General features: G+C 43.1%; 1 protein-coding gene across 6 annotated transcripts in view; it reads left to right on the forward strand.

The window, feature by feature from the left end:
• Positions 1–18542, forward strand: part of ubr5 (ubiquitin protein ligase E3 component n-recognin 5) — a 38506-nt gene that overhangs the window by 3592 nt on the left and 16372 nt on the right. For 4 of the 6 annotated variants that reach the window (XM_083988886.1, XM_083988887.1, XM_083988889.1 and 1 more), the window contains exons 2-34: positions 267–311; positions 406–487; positions 1224–1300; positions 3006–3125; positions 3847–4135; positions 4249–4408; positions 5038–5187; positions 6008–6219; positions 6832–7059; positions 7237–7391; positions 7915–8032; positions 8546–8730; positions 8825–8934; positions 9442–9554; positions 9711–9857; positions 9997–10108; positions 10233–10387; positions 10502–10699; positions 10923–11133; positions 11440–11566; positions 11744–11895; positions 12556–12651; positions 12756–12879; positions 13000–13097; positions 13974–14131; positions 15021–15112; positions 15266–15412; positions 16219–16337; positions 16480–16606; positions 16878–17007; positions 17158–17318; positions 17791–18030; positions 18284–18407. In XM_083988886.1, the coding sequence (XP_083845012.1) occupies positions 267–311; positions 406–487; positions 1224–1300; positions 3006–3125; positions 3847–4135; positions 4249–4408; positions 5038–5187; positions 6008–6219; positions 6832–7059; positions 7237–7391; positions 7915–8032; positions 8546–8730; positions 8825–8934; positions 9442–9554; positions 9711–9857; positions 9997–10108; positions 10233–10387; positions 10502–10699; positions 10923–11133; positions 11440–11566; positions 11744–11895; positions 12556–12651; positions 12756–12879; positions 13000–13097; positions 13974–14131; positions 15021–15112; positions 15266–15412; positions 16219–16337; positions 16480–16606; positions 16878–17007; positions 17158–17318; positions 17791–18030; positions 18284–18407 (4762 nt within the window). Of the gene's footprint in view, positions 1–266; positions 312–405; positions 488–1223; positions 1301–3005; positions 3126–3846; positions 4136–4248; positions 4409–5037; positions 5188–5797; positions 6220–6831; positions 7060–7236; positions 7392–7914; positions 8033–8545; positions 8731–8824; positions 8935–9441; positions 9555–9710; positions 9858–9996; positions 10109–10232; positions 10388–10501; positions 10700–10922; positions 11134–11439; positions 11567–11743; positions 11896–12555; positions 12652–12755; positions 12880–12999; positions 13098–13973; positions 14132–15020; positions 15113–15265; positions 15413–16218; positions 16338–16479; positions 16607–16877; positions 17008–17157; positions 17319–17790; positions 18031–18283; positions 18408–18542 lie in introns of those variants that run through there. The other 2 variants (XM_083988888.1, XM_083988891.1) reach the window with 2 other exon arrangements.

An 18542-nucleotide genomic window follows, 5' to 3' on the forward strand; every position in this document is an offset into this window, starting at 1 on the left:
ATCTTATGGCAATACAACCAAATGTCACCGTCCACCAGTGACTTTGCAGGTGAAACATTAATATAGGATGGAACTGAAAAGGTTGAAACACAAGTTGAAACCACCCTGATATTTCTGCCAGGTCAATATGTTGACAGCAGTATCTGTGAAATCGATTCTATAACTATGTAGTTCACCATGTCATGTTTTTAAATAGCATAAAATTAACCTACATTTATTCTGTGGTGTTGTTCCTTGCATTAATGTGGGTTACGTCTTCTCGCCAGGCTCCGTGAAGTCTCTGAGAAACTCAACAAATACAGCTACAACAGGTGAGTCTGTGTCCACTTTTGTCATCGTGAATCTACTTTGCACAATGTAATCAACTGTTGTTAAATTGGATATTGTTTTTTTCCCCCAATGCAGTCATCCACATCTTAGTTTGCTGGAGCAGGCCACCCTAAAACAATGTGTCGTCGGTCCAAACCATGCCGGATTTCTCCTTGAGGTAATGCTACATCACTATCATAAGTGATAAGACACCAAGGGACCTGGAGGATATTGAATCCTATATACATTTATATATAATATGTTTATTATCTGCTGCCTACCAAAAATAAGCCATAGGAAGATTTCCATTCTCACTGGGTCGTGATTATCAGAGGGCCTCTGGGTTTTATCACAAAAACAATGCGTAATTTGATTCCTTTTTATTTTGTGGTTGTGCAAATTGTGGACATATGCTTGATCTAGTAGATAGAACACATTGTTTATATACACACACAGGGCAACACCCCAATTAGGCTAATCCACTTTGAACAGGGCTGTAGACACCCTGATGAGGCATGTGCTAAGTGACCTCCGTTTGCTGATTTGAGCTGTGACAGAAATGTCAGCACACTGTTGCATGGATGTGGCAGCGTGTTGATGAATTTGAATTAGATGTTCTTCACGCTGCAATTGTGCTCTTAAGAAACGTCACGCACACATAACAATGTCATAATCTTCAAGAGACCTGGTTATAACATGGATTAGATCCTCCAAGGTTACCGCACCTGTAGACAAATTACTTACGAAGGACTATCATATAGTCTCAGGTGTCGTACCGGTGTTTATACATTGTACATTCACCTTGATACTTGCTAATCTGTTACATTAGACTCAACATGACAATACGAGTTAGTCTTTACTCCGTTTTGTCAAAGGATTTCCAACTAACAGTCGTGGTTTCTCGTCTTTTTTAGGATGGACGTGTGTGTAGGATCAGCTTTGCTGTCCAGCCTGATCGCCTGGAGCTCAGCAAACCGGATGGCAGCGATGGGTGAGAGACTTCTCTATGATGGGATCTGTCCTCGAAAACTGTTTTAGCTTTGGCATTGAGTTGGAAAAACAGATGGCTTGTGGGGACTGAGAGGTCTAGTTTAAGATGCACTGAGGAGACTCCGGCATACTGATGGTGGTTTCTGTGATTTTGAATTCCATTTGGCCCATGTGCCCCCTCCTTTTTCTTTTTTTTTTTTTTGAAGCATTTGGACATGGTTTCGCTTTGTAGAGAAACACTCTGACTCTTTGCTGCTAAGATTTTTATCCATCACAAATGAAAAGTTGATCTGATTCATCACAGTCACAGTCTATTCCCCTAAAAAGTCTTCTGGTAGGCCGGCTGCTGCTGCTGCTGCTGCTGCTCGGATTGATGAATGCTTTCGTGTTATGCTTGATGAGATGTTTATCATTTTTAGTGATTTCCATAATAGAGCTGCTTTCTTCCCCCCCAAAGTTACTTTGCACCGCAGGATACAAGAATACTTTATTCTAATTTTGACACCGATTAACCAGCACCAAGACAGTCAGTCCCCAAAACTGTTTGTGTGACACTTTGAAAGCCAGTTTAGCTTTTACGGCTGTGCAAATGTGAGCTTCTTGTTGTGTTTTTTCTGTTAAAAAGATTCTTTTCTTCTTTTTTACTAGCTGCTTTGTTTTTCTTTTGGCTATGAGCGTGTATTTTTTGGTGAATGGCTCATTGATAGTTGTCAATATCCTGCCAGCAGAACAACATCCAACAGTGATTTCAGAGTTGTCAAGGCCCCTCTAGCTGCTAAATATGCATGTGAATCAGGCCGTAAAAGGCAGAGGGGGCTCCCTGCTCCAAACCTTCCCTCAGAGCACATGTTTTGTTTCCTGCTGCAATAGACGATGAAATGTTTAAAACTGTAACAGCCCTTTCAGTCCGCACCATTGTGGGTTGCTGGGAAGCCTACAAAAAAAAAAGAAAAAGAGTACGACAGGTTGTCTTTGGCAAGTTTGTCGGCTTACTGATTAAGGCCTAATAAGGCCCGAGTTACACGGACTGTCTCAGCTTGTGAATTTGCTTCCTCTGTTTCTGCTGAAGTAAAAAAAAAAATGAATGCATGTCTCTGTATTGAATTGTGCTGTGTAACAGTATGGTACCACATGTGATTGTATCATTGGAAATTATCTCAATTTGGTGTCATTGTAGTTTCTTGTTATATGAACTGCCAGCAAAAATGCCTTAATTTATCTCCCCCCCCCCCCCCCCCCCCCCCCCCACTCTGCCACAGAGAAACACAAATTCTACCAACTGCCTGATTATAACACATCAGTTACATAAATTATAGTAAATTACTTTTTTTGGTTAAACTCAGAAGGCATCCCATCCCATTACAAGATATCTTGAAATAGGAGCAAGCAGTCGCAGCCCCAAAACCCCAAGAACTTTTAAAAATGGAAAGTTTTGAAGGAGGAACGAGTTGCAGCCAATTCTGATTCCCAAGGGTGTTGCCATGCTAGTCTCCGAAATACCCCATCCTGTTTCACAGTATGATACTAAAAGAAAATGAATCCTGAACCAAGGGGTATAATTTGGTATAATTTAACAAATACCTGCGGTAAATTTAGTGTTAACCCAGGTAATAATAATAATAATAATATGGATTTAAAAAAAGTTTTTTTGGTCCTTCATCGGACTTCTGTAGGTTTGTAACTGATCTCCCATCTTTTGTTTCCAGTTCAAAGTTGAGCAGTGGTTCAGGGACAGGAAGGAGCTCCAGGCCAGGCAGGACTAGTGATCCGCCCTGGTTCCTGTCTGGTTCTGACACACTGGGCAGACTGGCAGGCAACACCCTTGGGTAAGTTCTGGCAGGGTTGACAGAGACAAATGGTCCTGTGAAAGCTCAAGTGTTTAGAGCACAGCACTGACGCTGCAGCCGGTTGTTTTTTTCTTTCCTTTTCCGGGGGGTTGTATTCCCCACAGGGTTCAAGTGCCACACATGCAGAAGAGAAAACCTCAGGGTGCTGTGAAATGTAATAGATAAATGTGTCCATCAAATGGCATACATTGTCGACACTGCTAAATTTTCAGTATGCAGTTGTATTTTTCTTTTTCTTCTTCTTTAGAGCTCCTGTTATTTGCCAACTGGAGAATCAATTCCCTCTTACAGTAATTCTGTTGTGGGTTTTGATATTTATGTTGTGCAGAGCTGCAGAATAACCCTCTAAACCTGCACCGATATTAAATCGAAATGATGGTTCACATATCGAAAATATGTAGTTAATATTGTAAATGATTACACTATAATCTATATACTTAAAGACAATGCATATCAAACATGACCTGATTAAGTTAGAAAAGGGCCACGTATCCATTTCTACTCTCCTGTAAATGGTGCTGATGCAAAAACTGGTTTTGGACTGCCCTGTCTGTGCTGTCGAGTCCCCTCGTACCCAGATGTGTGCGTGTGTCTTGAGTATTGCTCTGTAAGTCGGATGGTGTGTTTTTTTTTTTTTTTTTGGTCGCTGTGTCTCACCATGGCCTTGCGTTATGTGTGTATGTATGTGTGCTGTAAACAGGAGTCGCTGGAGCTCCGGTGTGAATGGAGGCAGTGGCGGAGGTGGAAGTGGAGGTGGAGCAGGGGGAGGTGGAGCAGGAGGTGGCAGCAGTGGAGGAGGAGGAGGAGGCGGAGGCGGAGGAGCCGGCGGAGGCGGAGGCACGTCGGGCAGATCGTCCACGGCGGCTCGCGACTCCCGCAGGCAGACCAGGGTAATCCGCACAGGAAGGGACCGCGGCTCAGGCCTTCTGGGTAGCCAGCCGCAGCCAGTCATACCAGCTTCTGTCATCCCTGAAGAACTTATTACTCAGGTACAACCCCCTCAGAATATATAGTAGCATTCGCACATTATTATAACATCAACATCAGCAATTTCCTGAAACCTTTTTCTCTCACTGTAACAAACTTAATCGTGTTGCCTCAGGCCCAAGTCGTCCTTCAGGGGAAGTCCAGGAGCGTGATCATCCGTGAGCTCCAGAGGACCAACCTGGATGTCAACCTCGCCGTCAACAACCTGCTGAGCCGGGATGATGAGGATGGAGATGATGGAGACGACACGGCCAGCGAGTCCTACCTCCCTGGAGGTTCGTCATAAAAAAACAAAACAAAACAAAACAAAGAATGGAAATGATGTCATTGGATCTGTTTATTATTTATTAATTTGTTCGCACAGAGATAACAATAACTAGATCGCTATTGAACAGTGAAGCTCAGACTTGGCAGCAGTTCAGCAGATCATTATTACACATGATGTGCTGTGTCAAGTAGTGATGCATTATTAAGCATATTCATTCATTGTTGTTGAAATAGTCAAACCAGGGGTGTCAAACATGTGGCCCGCAGGCCAAAACTGGCCCACCAGAGGGTCCAATCCGGCCCGCATGTTGAATTTGCCAATTATAAAAATTACAAATAAGACAAAAGAAGCATAAAATTGTTGAAATTGCAGGTATTTTTCTCACGAAATTTCAGATTGTTAAACTTTGCACTAAAACAAAGGGAAAAATCTAGAGTTCTATTTATTTATAGGTGGTTATTCTTTTATTTTAATGGTCCGGCCCACTTGAGATCAAATTGGGCTGCATGTGGCCCGCTGAACTAAAATGAGTTTGTCAGTATTAGGCATAATAATCATAAAAAAAGAATATAAAAAACATTTTTTTTTCTAAAACATTTTGTGCCTTTGTTTTTTTGTGCCTTTGTTTCCGTGCAGAGGACCTGATGTCCCTGCTGGACGCAGACATTCACTCTGCTCACCCCAGCGTGATCATCGATGCCGATGCCATGTTTTCTGAGGACATCAGCTACTTTGGCTACCCCTCCTTTAGACGCTCCTCGCTGTCTCGCCTGGGATCCTCCAGAGGTAAGTAACTCAACAGCTCACCTCTGTGTCCAGTGAAGGGGAAACGCAGGGGGAGGCTTCGGTGGCAGCGCTGGTCAGGTCTTGTGCGTGTGTGTGTGTGTGTAAATGTAGCTTCAACAGCTTCAGAAAACGACACAACAGACAAGCTGGAAATTCAAGGCAGTGTTTTCAGCATTTTTCTGACAGATTGTTAAAAGATATTGATGTGAATCTCTCAATAAGACAGAGGTTTTTCTTAAAAACAAGGATTTTTTTAGGGGTGAAAAAAAATATTATTCTCCTTGCTAAATCGACACTTCACTGTGGTGTAAGTTTGTTGATGTATGATGAAACTTTCAGAGCTTGTTTTCTTGGGGGAAACTTTCCTCTTCAGTCTGGTTAGCTGATAATGTCACAGGAATGTTTTGGTGTTTTTTTTTAAGGCTATAAATGTTTGGTGTTGTATGGTGCATGGCTGAAGTACACACTGTGAGCTCTCTGAGAAAGGCCCGCTAGGCCCACCTGTCTTAACAGGGACCCTTGAAGTCAGACTATTTTTCTAAAAAAAAAAAACAAACCTACCCAGCCCACTTTTTTTTTTTAGCCTATATGCATGCTTTCTTTCTGTCTATCCACTTCCTCTTCTCCCTGGCATTTTAACCTATGAGCGTGCAAACTGACTCACTCGCCGGTATAATTTTGACTCCCGCTCCAATATTGCAATTTTTACAGCAAATCTAAAGACGCTTATCTCTCTCTCTATTCTTAAAACTATGTTGACGGGTCTTTCCCAGAGAGTGGCTTACTTCTATCCCACTGGTGTGACCTTATTGCATACCAGTTCTCCTTCTTCCCTTAGAGCGTGACTCAGAGCTGTTGCGCGAGCGTGAGTCCGTATTGAGGTTACGCGAGCGCCGGTGGCTGGACGGGGCCTCGTTCGACACGGAACGAGGCTCCACCAGCCGCGAGGGTGAGCCCAGCCTGGACAAGAAGAGCATCCCGGTCCAGAGCCCCGTCTCCCTGGGAGAGGAGCTCCAGTGGTGGCCCGACAAGGTAGGAGGTCGCACAGACAGCTGCCGACGGATGTCACGGTTACTTTAAAACACGCAAGCAAATGTAGTTCATTGAAACTTTTTCTTCAATTTGGAAAGGCAAATTTCCATCACATACATTAATTACAGCCTTAGTCATTCAAGGACACAGGAAAGGATGGATGCAGAAAGTTTGAGTGACTTTGTCCATACTGCCTTTCTGGTATTTTCTTTTACGGACTAACTAATTGTTCCAGTTGGGAACAATAACAGAACAGAACAGAACCGGGGAAGCGCACCACTTCATACAATCAAAACATCACATGAAAAAGAGGGCAGGTTCACACAAGGCACAAGTACTGTAAAAATCTGATTGGTTTAACATACTCAGTCCATTTCGTCCAGATCTTATATCTCATATTTCGACTTGACTCGAGGGAAAAAGATATCTTCTCCATAACATAAATCTCATAAAATCCTTTTATCAATGGTGGGTGGTTCTCCTTTTAACCATTTCCTCATGATGGGTTTTCTCACTGGCTGCCAATAGTATAGCCAGCAGCTGTTTTTTTTTGTCTTTGATGTTTCAATGGGAACTTTTATTGAGATTTCACACTTCTTTCCTTTTTTCCAGGACGGTGTGAAGTTTGTGAGCATCGGGGCCATGTTCTCAGAGCTGGTGGCCGTCAGCTCCAAAGGAGAGCTCTATCAGTGGAAGTGGAGCGAACCTGAACCGTACAGGAGCGCACAGAACCCCTCCATCCATCACCCACGTGTCTCCTTCCTGGGCCTGGCCAACGAGAAAATCACCTTGTTGTCGGCCAATAGCATCAGAGCCACCGTTGCTACAGAAACCAACAAGGTAGATGATGATGATGAGGATCTCTCCTTTTGACATAAGAATGTGCTTTATTCATAGCATCAAGCCTAGGGTGTGATTGAGTAAATACTGTGAACGTCACTGACATGTTTTCAATGAGTTGTTCATTAACTCACGTGTTTGTTTGTGTGTGTGTGTGTGTGTGTGTGTGCTGTATAGGTGGCGACCTGGGTGGATGACACACTGAGCACAGTGGCCTCTAAGCTGGAGCACAGTGCTCAGGCTTTCCCCGAGCTGCAGGGGGAACGCATGGTGTCACTGCACTGCTGTGCACTCTACACATGTGCACAGCTGGAGAATAGCCTCTATTGGTGGTGAGGAGAAAGTTTTTTTCTATAAAACTGTGTGAAATTATAAATAAATCCACATTTTTAACAATAACATTGGCATTGTCATCTTGCAAAGTGTGATAACAGTGTAATATTCAATCACAGGATTGTTTAGGAAAGGGTATGTCTTGACAACAAACAGGGCTTTTCAGTCTGTATTGTGTCAGTTTTGCATTTTGATAGTTAATCTTTCCACTGTTATAGATTGATTGACCTGATTTAAGACCTCCTAATTGTAAGAATCAGCTTGTGCGCATTTTCCAGTGAGCAAAGAAGATTCAGCTTTACTGTCTCTCTCTTTGTCTACTGTGCTCCTGCCTGAATACACAATGGGAGCCTGAAGCAAACAATGTGAAAGTATCCTTGACATTAAACATTTAACAAGCAATGCAGAAGTGATGTCTTTGTCAACACAAAGTGACAGCAGTTTTTCATGTCAGGGCAAAGTATGAATGTCAGTGTTGTGTTGTGTTGCTGACACCTCACTGCTTGTGTTTGTCTGCTGCAGGGGCGTTGTGCCTTTTAGTCAACGGAAGAAGATGCTTGAAAAGGCCAGAGCCAAGAACAAAAAGCCAAAGTCCAGCGCTGGCATCTCCTCGATACCCAACATCACCGTGGGAACACAGGTCAGAGATGCTATTTTGTCACTTTTTATATGACAAGACCTCCGTATTGAAGTCTTTGCAGTTGGTGTAAAACACATTTCGGTAGCCCTTTAATTGACAGGATGTTAATTACGTGATAATGTCAAGAAATAGCCAAAAAATAACAATTAATTGCATCGTAATGTCAAGAAACAACCTAGAAATAATGATTCATACTAATGTCATGTTTTTCATAAAGGCAAAAGATTACACTCTTTCAATTTTGTGGGAAAGGACTGAATTTTTCTCCACCAAGTCTTTGCAGTCGACTGTTATTTCTGGCTATTTCTATGCCATCAATCGTTATTTCTTGGCTATATTTCTCGACATTACTATGAAATTGACCGTTATTTCCAGGCTATTTCTAGACAGTATAACGCAATTAATTGTTATTTCTTGGATATTACTTGACATCACATAATTAATGGCCTGAAAATGAAAGGGTTACCCACATTTCTTGCTGCTAACTAAAGAATGTACCGGTTCTTTCCGTAGGTGTGCCTGAGGAATAACCCCCTCTACCATGCCGGTGCAGTGGCCTTTTCTGTCAGTGCTGGGATCCCCAAAGTGGGCGTCCTTTTGGAGTCTGTCTGGAACATGAACGACAGCTGCAGGTTCCAGCTGCGCTCACCAGAGAGCCTCAAGAACATGGAGAAGACGACTAAGACCCAGGAAATCAAGTCAGTATTACCTCATTTTGCCAAAAAAAAAAATCTGTAAATATTTGGAACTGATAGTTTAGACTGATCTCACTGTCTTTGTCTTACACCATAGGACTGAAAGTAAACCAGAGCTGGTGAAGACCGAGATGGGTCCTCCTCCTTCCCCAGCTTCTACCTGCAGCGATACCTCCTCCATTGCTAGCAGCGCCTCACTGCCCTACAGTAAGTCGTCTTCTCCACTCTCTCTCGCCTCTTAACCTCTCGCTCTCTCCTCCGCGCTGAAGTCTTGACTTTCCTCTCTATCTCCCAGGCACAGAACCAATTTCATACTCACTCTGTGCTCTCATTAGCCCTTTGACTTTGAAACAGATGGTGCACAGGCTTTTATCAGCACCCTCCAACTCTCACCCCTCCTCCCCGCCGCCTGTTTCCCTGTAAAGGAAGTGTGGCCAGCAGCTCAGAGTGTATACTGTGGTACATTTAGTTGACTTATCATATGAACCATGCAGCTCGCTGTCTGTGTTGATAATTCATTCCCCCTATACCGCACAAAAATTGCAATCACCTGCTCTGCAGTATTTTATATACAACCCTGAATCAGTCGTGTGTGTATATACATTTATATATTTCTGAATCTTTCCCAACTCTGCACTTGTAAATAATTCAGATGTGTCTTATTTGATTATGCCACGATCAGAGGACTTAATAAATGTGCTGTATTACTTTCAGAGCGAAGGCGTTCAACCCCGGCTCCCAAAGAGGAAGAGAAGGTGAATGAGGAGCAGTGGCCCCTCAGGGAGGTGGTGTTTGTGGAGGATGTTAAAAACGTACCCGTGGGAAAGGTGGGTGCATCTGAAAATATGATAATATATTAAAATGTGATGATATGTAATGTAAATAAGGTCATTTATTCACACTGTGTATGTCTTTGTTGTTTCTAAGTCATTACATCTCAGTTTCACAACTTGATGATGCCTTTTTTATATATTCTCTCCTAGGTGCTGAAAGTGGATGGCGCATATGTTGCTGTGAAATTTCCAGGGACATCAAGCAGCATGAGTAACCAGAGCGCCGCAGCTCCCACTGACTCGGACCCGTCGTCGCTGTTGCAGGACTGTAGGCTCCTTAGAATAGACGAGCTGCAGGTACAGACACCGGAGCCGATGTTTCGTGCCCTCATTTCAGCGTCGATAACCGCATAATGTGATTTTGTGCAGGTGTGAGCATGACGTTGACATTCACTGACTTTTTTTTTTTTTGTCTCGTTCAATCTGTTCCGGACAGGTGGTCAAAACCGGTGGGACTCCTAAAGTTCCCGATTGTTTTCAGCGCACACCGAAAAAGCTTTGCATCCCAGAAAAGGCTGAGATTCTGGCTGTGAATGTTGACTCCAAAGGTTCGTCTTTTGTTTTATTTCATTTCCATCTGTCTGTACTTTTATATAATGAATCAATTTATTTATTGATTTGTATTTATGTATATCTATATATCTAACTCTTAAACATCTCTCTACCGTCCAGGAGTCCACGCAGTGCTGAAAACTGGTAACTGGGTAAGGTACTGTATCTTTGACCTGGCCACAGGCAAAGCTGAGCAGGAGAATAACTTCCCTACCAGTAACTTGGCCTTCTTGGGGCAGAGTGAGCGCAACGTGGCCATCTTCACTGCAGGACAGGTAGGATGCCGAACTGCCGACATTGTTGTTGCAGATAAAGACGACAGCATCTGGTAGATTCTTCATTTGTGTGCCTTTTTTTTATAAAAATATAATTATTTTTTTCCCCTCCAGGAGTCTCCCATCATCCTCCGAGATGGAAATGGCACAATCTACCCAATGGCCAAAGACTGCATGGGTGGAATTCGAGATCCTGATTGGTTGGACCTACCACCAATAAACAGCCTTGGGATGGGAGTTCACTCTCTGGCCAATCTCCCCTCCAACTCCACCATTAAAAAGAAAGCTGCTATTATTATTATGGCTGTAGAGGTAAAGAGAAATTACCTCATGAATATTATGTATAGAAGACTGAACAAAAAGTCTCTTTTAGTATTTACTTAATCACCTATGTCTATGTTGTAATTATGTTTCTAACCAAAAATATGACTGAAACTGAAATGCAAGTCTGTTCATGTCAAAGTGAAACTTTATAGACATGCAAATGAGTAAACATTACTGACACTCACTCTTCCCGTTTCTTCTTCTTCTTCAGAAACAGACACTAATGCAGCATGTGCTGCGTTGTGACTACGAGGCGTGTCGACAGTACCTGGTGAACCTTGAGCAGGCCTTCCTGTTGGATCAGGGCAACCAGGCCCTCGGAGCACTTCTGGGCCACCGCTGCGACGGAAACCGCAACATCCTCCACGCCGCCGTCTCCGTCTGCTTCCCCGTCAGTAATAAGGAGACCAAAGAGGAGGAGGGTAAGCTGCTGTTATCAGTCAGTCGATATTATATTCTCTCCGGGAGCTGCGCCTGCACAGAAAGTCATATTACCTTTTTTATTTTTTTCCTGGATACATTTACATTTTTCTTCCCAATGTGTCTCAGTTTTAGACTTTGCCTTTTTTTTTTTTTTTTTTTTCATTATTATGAAACAGAACTGTGAAAGAAAATTACTTTTTCTCACCGCGCTGTTCCAGCCCGAAGTGTGCTCACCTGTAACAGTTTAATAACCTGCTTCTCCTGACTCCCATTCTCCAAGCTAAGTGACAATGCTGTTATTTCAGAAGCAGAAAGGTCGGAGAGAAACACATTTGCAGAGCGCCTGTCTGCTGTGGAGGCGATTGCCAATGCTATCTCTGTGGTTTCAAGCAACAGCTCTGGAAATAGGACCGGCTCCTCCAGCAGCAGAGGGTAAATAACCATTTGTGTGCTTTTTTTTTTGGGCAGAATAGTCTATACAGAAAAATACAAATGTCAAAAATAAAAACCCATACAAGAATCTCTTTGCTACTGATAGTGTTTTCCTTTAATATCAAAACACCAGTGTGGCGATTTGATTTTAATGTTCGTGCCTTGCTCTACATCCAGGCTTCGTCTGAGGGAAATGATGCGGAGGTCTCTGAGAGCAGCGGGTCTTGGTCGGCACGAGTCCGGCCCGTCGTCCAGTGACCATCAGGACCCCGTGTCTCCACCCATTGCCCCACCGAGCTGGGTCCCCGACCCCCCGCCCATGGATCCTGGTCAGTGCATCCGAACAAGACTGATTATGGATAATTTGATTGATCATTGTCCTTGAGAATTTAAACAGGAATTAAAATTGTGCAAGTGAATAAATAAACAACTCAGTGAATGTATATGTTAAAGGGATAGTTCAACATTTTGGCAAATTGGGCCATTGCCATAATCCCTATAGTTTTAGGAGTAGGTTCATTACCTTTAATTGTCGGTGCAAGCTATTTTTAGAACGGCGGAGCAGAGCTGCGAGCTGCTCAGAGCTACGCTACGGAGGCTAATGGGATTTCTTGGTTTCCCTCATCGAAACGAAATCTAAATACACAATCCAACAACTCAAAAACGCTCTCATGGACAAGTTGTGACCTGCACATTCACCATGCTATGAGATAATAACAGAACGTTATGAGACAGAGTTTGTTGTTTTTGAGGCAAATGCAGAGACGGCTTACCGAAAAACTGCCTTTGAAGGGAACGCGCATGAGCAGTTTTGCATGAATTTACCTCGAAAACAACTCTGTCTTGTAACGTTGGTGAACACTTATTTCTTTAGTTTTGCTTCTTTAACTTTGCAGTGATGTGTCAAAGTCAGTGCCATCTATGGACTATCTAAGTTGTTTCCCCCCCCCCCCCCCCCCCCCCCCCCCCCACTATTATTCTATCAACAGATGGTGACATTGACTTCATTCTAGCACCAGCTGTGGGTTCACTCACCACTGCCTCCACTGGGACCAGCCAGGGACCCAGCACCTCCACCATCGCAGGTAACAAAGTCTTCACTGTTGGAGGAGGAGGAGGAGGAGCAAGTGATGACATGAAGTTCAGTTGTGGGTTGTACAAATATTTGACATGTTCTCTGTGTGAGCAGGGCCGTCCACTGAGCCATCTGTGGTTGAATCTAAAGACAGGAAGGCCAACGCTCACCTCATCCTAAAGCTGATGTGTGACAGTGTCGTTCTGAGGCCACACCTCCGGGAGCTGCTGTCTGCAAAGTATGATTCTTTATCGCTGTAAAAGCACATTTATTGATATACTGCACATTACCGGTTTATCTGCCTATCTGTCTCTCTTAAGTGCTCTTACACATTGTTGTTGCTGTTGTTAATCGCCAGGGATGCCCGTGGAATGACTCCATTCATGCTGGCGGTCAGTGGGAGAGCCTACCCAGCGGCTATTACTGTATTGGAGGCTGCACAGAAAATGGCCAAGGGTAAGTTAATAGGTCAGCTGTCTGCATACTGCTGCAGGGTGGGCTGGTATTTGAAGGGAGACTGCACTTAAAGGGATAGTTCAACATTTTGGCAAATCGACCCATTGCCATAATCCCTAGAGTTTTAGGAGTAGGGTCATACTCAGAGCTACGCTACGGAGGCTAGTGGGATTTCTTGATTTCCCTCATCAAATACACAATCCAACAACTCCAAAACGCTCTGGTGGACAAGTTGTGACCTGCACATTCACCACGCTATGAGATAATAACGAAACATTATGATTGTTTTTGAGGTAAATGCAGAGACTGCTTGCTGAAAAACTGCCCACGATGGGAACGTGCATCAACGTTTTTGCATGAATTTACCTCTAGTTTGATGAGGGAAACCAAGAAATCCCATGAGCCTCCGTAGCGTATAGCTCTGAGCAGCTCACGGCTCTGCTCCGCCGTTTTAAAAATAGCTTGCACTGACAAATAAAGGTAACAAACTTACTCCTAAAACCATAGGGATTATGGCAATGGGCCAATTTGCCAAAATGTTTAACTATCCCTTTAAATGTCTAATATTGTTAACATAAACCCATTATATGTGTTTATAATGTGCACACGGGGAAAGAAATGAAGTTTCTGTGAACAACCAGTTGCCTCCTCAGAGAATAAATTCTGAGAAAGCAGTGTGTTTTATTGTAAATCTGATGTAATTTTATCTGGTTAGGTAACAGCTGGAACATTTGGATCTTATCCACGAGTTATGTGAATCCTGACCTATTTTTTTTCCTTCCCTGCCTGCAACAGCTAACTATCATGTTGTAACTCACATTTCCCGTGTTCCCCCCTCCAACCCCCCTTTTGTTCCTTTAATTGTCTCGAACACAGTGGGCGACCCGGGCATTACCGAGAAGGAGGATGCAGATTCGGTGTTCATGGAAATGATTTGCCCCTCAGGGACCAACCCAGATGATTCGCCCCTGTATGTTCTCTGCTGCAATGACACCTGCAGTTTCACTTGGACTGGAGCTGAGCACATTAACCAGGTCAGCCCCAGAGGATATCATTACAGTGAAGAGTTTCTAGAGAAAAAGCACCCGGCAGTTGAAAAGGTCAAGTGTTTTGTTGCCTGAGCCGTGTACAAGGTTGTCAGTTAGTTAGTGTATGTCATTCAATGTGTTCGTGTTTCAAGAGCCAGTTATGTAACTGACCACGAACTACGCCTGGAAAATAGAAGATAGGATTTTTTTTTACTTAATTATTGTTGCTTGCTAAATTTGAGCCGCAGAATAAACTAGTACATGAGTATAATATACACATCAGAGCAGGGTTCAACTTTTTACCAGCCAACCAATTAAAAATAGTTTTTAAGTGTTGTAAATTGCTATCAGTATTATTTAACATGTCATTTGGGACTTATATGCGATTCTCAATCAACCATCTTAATAATATGCACTAATACTAGCAATTAGGAGTGTGCAGAGCATCCGGTATTTGTATTCAAGTAAAATTCAAAATAGGTGTGAAAATCCTTTTTTTTTTTTTAGTTACACTTCTAATTTATGATATGTAAGTGTAAAAATAAGTATTCTTTAATTAGCCATTATAATAATTATGGATGTACAGTATATGTAATATTGGTTGATGTTTTTCATTATCAGCAATAAATGTGTAACGAGGATCATTGAAAAGAAAAGAAAATAACATACTAACAGCCAAAAAATAACGTGCCAGAGTGGGGAGTGGTCTTAAAAATTTACCAGCTAGAGACAAAGTCCACCCGTAAGTGGCGAGTGTTAGTTTTGGACCCTCCATCAGACCAACCTCCGTAGCTCCATAGGTAGAGGAACCTCACTCATTTTAAGGACAGTTTTGTGTGTAGAAACTCTTCAGCTTCACTTTGGAGTTGAAACACTGACCCGACTTTGTCTGCAGGATATCTTTGAGTGTCGAACCTGTGGCCTGCTGGAGTCCCTCTGCTGCTGCACCGAGTGTGCCCGGGTGTGTCACAAAGGACACGACTGCAAGTAAGTCCTAGTTTGGAGTGTGGCCTTGTTTCATCCTTGTAAAAAAAAAAAAAAAAGGAGGTTTCACATTGTTGCTTCGCCTCACCTGTTTTTTTTTTTTAAAACTAGGACACATTTCTAATCATACGTTATGTTACTCTGTTTATCTCCCAGGCTGAAGAGGACCTCTCCCACAGCGTACTGCGACTGTTGGGAGAAATGCAAGTGTAAAACACTGATCGCCGGCCAGAAGGCTGCTCGTCTGGACCTGCTGTACCGGTTACTCACAGCCACCAACCTGGTCACAACACCAAACAGCAGGTGAGACTCCTAAACTGTCTGTACGGGTCTATATCACCTCAACTTCACGTTAGCTAGTGTGTAAAGCCTTTTATTAAAGGGATAGTTCGCCCCAGAATTGAAATTTCACTCATTATCTACTCACCCTCATGTCGACTAAGGGCTGGGAGAAGTTTCAGAGTTATCTGTGGCTTCTCTGAGTTACAGGGGGTCTCGGCGTAGCACTGCATGTCCATATAACGGTTGCAAATGGATACCAACTGTCTTCGTAACAAAAAGACACACCAAAAAACATCCAAATACCTCCATGCTGCTCGTATTTAATGTCCGTCTTGTATTGAAGCCCCGAAAAGCGAAATTATCCCGAAAAAAATTAAATAAGTCTATATTTCAAGCTTGTTTTGTAGCGGAAGCTTCTCGAAGCTCCTCTTCCCGGTTCGTCCAAATTTGACGAACTGGGAAGAGGAGCTTCCGCTACAAACAAGCTTGAAATATAGACTTATTTAATTTTTTTTAGGGGCTTCAATACAAGACGGACATTACATACGAGCAGCATGGAGGTATTTGGATGTTCTTTGGTGTGTCTTTTTGTTACGAAGACAGTTGGTATCCATTTGCAACCCTTATATGGACATGCACTGCTACGCCGAGACCCCCTGTAACTCAGAGAAGCCACGGATAACTCTGAAACTTCTCCCAGCCCTTAGTCGACATGAGGATGAGTAGATAATGAGTGAAATTTCAATTTTGGGTGAACTATCCCTTTAAAGAGGATACTTCACATTTTTGTGAGTAGAAATGTCTGACCGATGCGTCTCCACCCGCAGGGGGGAGCATATATTACTGTTCCTGGTCCAGACTGTTGCCAGGCAGAGCGTCGAGCACTGTCAGTACAGACCACCACGCATCAGAGAAGACAGGAACCGCAAGGCTGCTAATGCAGAGGGTGAGGTCCATCATCATCATCGCACTCTCATTTCATCCACTTTTAAACCACCAGGACAGACAAAGCAGTTTATGCACAGTAATTGGAGATTGTGCCTGTGGATTTTTTTAAAAAACATTATTTGTCTTTCCTTCCCTTTCAGACTCTGATATGCCAGACCATGATCTAGAACCTCCCCGCTTCGCTCAGTTGGCTCTGGAGCGGGTTCTGCAGGACTGGAACGCCCTCAAGTCGATGATCATGTTTGGTTCTCAGGAAAATAAAGACCCGTAAGTATCACAACCAGCAAAAACAACCCCAGCGTTAACAGTATTTTTCCAGAAACATTATTCTAGTTGGTTTATCCACATAAGTCATTTCTAACTAGTCATAAACAAGCTTACTTTAAATAAACTTACCTGATGTTGACACAGAACTCATTGAATGACTTGATATCATCCAAAAGTGACCTATAATTGTATTTTCCATTGATTTCCAAACAGTGTTACAGTTAAATCAGACTCTGTTTTGACGTCTTTATTAATTTTTCCTCTTTCCTAGACTCAGTGCCAGCAGCAGAATTGCCCACCTCTTGCCTGAAGAGCAGGTCTACTTGAACCAGCAGAGTGGCACCATTCGCCTTGACTGTTTCACCCACTGCCTCATTGTCAAGTGTGCTCCTGATATCACTGTAAGTCCAGTCAGTGACTCTGGTTTCTCTGGTTTTAACGTATTCAAACCAGTAACACTGAATGATAACACCTAAATATTTTGTGTCTTCTGCAGTTTGGTAATTTGGTCATTCATGGGTGTTTTTATTTTTTATTTATTTTTATTATAGTTCATAGACACATTACTGGGCACACTGGTGAAGGAGCTGCAGAACAAGTATACTCCTGGCCGGAGAGAGGAGGCGGTCAACGTCACCAGGAGGTTCCTTCGCTCTGTAGCTCGGGTGTTTGTCATCCTTAGCGTGGAGATGGCTTCTTCCAAGAAGAAAAAGTAAGAACATAAAACATTAAAGGGATACTTCACCCAAAATCAATAATTCAACATCATCTACTCAACGTCATACCAAGGAAGGGCTTGGAGAGTCATCAAAATCGTTTTGGAGTTCAGGGGGGGTCCAGCTGGCAACGGATTTTCATATAATGGCGGCAGATAGAGTTCACTTTGGAATTGCCCAAAACGCACACTATGAAACATCCAAATACCTCCATACTGCTCGTCCGTACTGACCCAAGTGTCCTGAAGCCGCCACATGAAAAAGTTGTTTGGGAAAAATTAATTTGATCTCTGTTTTTAGCCTTGTTGTAGCAGTAGCTATCGATTTTGGGTGAAGTATCCCTTTAACGGTTTATGTACAATTTCGGGCATAGGCTCAACAAGGGAACTGATTGTAATTGAAGTCATCATGGATCTATCTTTTATTCTAACAATTCAAACAATTATTCTCCACCTTTCCTCCTTGTAGTAACTTCATCCCCCAGCCCATTGGGAAGTGTCGACGGGTCTTTCAGGCTCTCTTACCCTACGCTGTGGAAGAGCTGTGCAACGTAGCCGAGTCACTGATTGTTCCAGTTCGAATGGGCATCGCGAGGCCGACGGCTCCCTTCACTTTGGCCAGCACCAGCATCGATGCTGTTCAGGGCAGCGAGGAGCTCTTCTCTGTCGAACCTCTGCCCCCAAGACCCTCACCTGACCAGTCCAGCAGGTTGGTTACATGTTGGTTACAATCCTTCATTTTGCTGTCAGCTCGAGTCTTGTGGTAGTTTTTCTTTCTTTTTTTGGCTTGTATTGAATGAAGTGAAGTGAAATGCGATGACGAAAAGACTTGAGGGTTTTCAAATCATTGATTCATTCACTAGAGTTTGCTGTAAATAGAAGGAATTAGAAGTAAAGGGGGTGCTTGATTTTTCTTATTCACTGGAAATAAAGACTTGTGGTGCTTTTTTTTCCCTCTCCAGCTCCAGTCAGACAGCTGCCTCTTATATCATCAGGAACCCCCAGCCTCGACGCAGCAGCCAGTCCCAGCCTGTCAGAGGAAGAGACGAGGAGCAGGATGACATCGTATCAGCAGATGTGGAAGAGGTGGGGAGCCTCATTATAAACTCATAATGAACTTTGTACGCAAGGAATTCAGACTCAAACTGTTTGTTATTTGATTTGCAGGATTTACATCTTGATGAATGTCTTTTAGTTTCCTCCTGTTAACATTTTAGTTTT

This window comes from Trachurus trachurus (assembly GCF_905171665.1).
Source record: "Trachurus trachurus genome assembly, chromosome: 16".
NCBI lineage: Eukaryota > Metazoa > Chordata > Actinopteri > Carangiformes > Carangidae > Trachurus > Trachurus trachurus.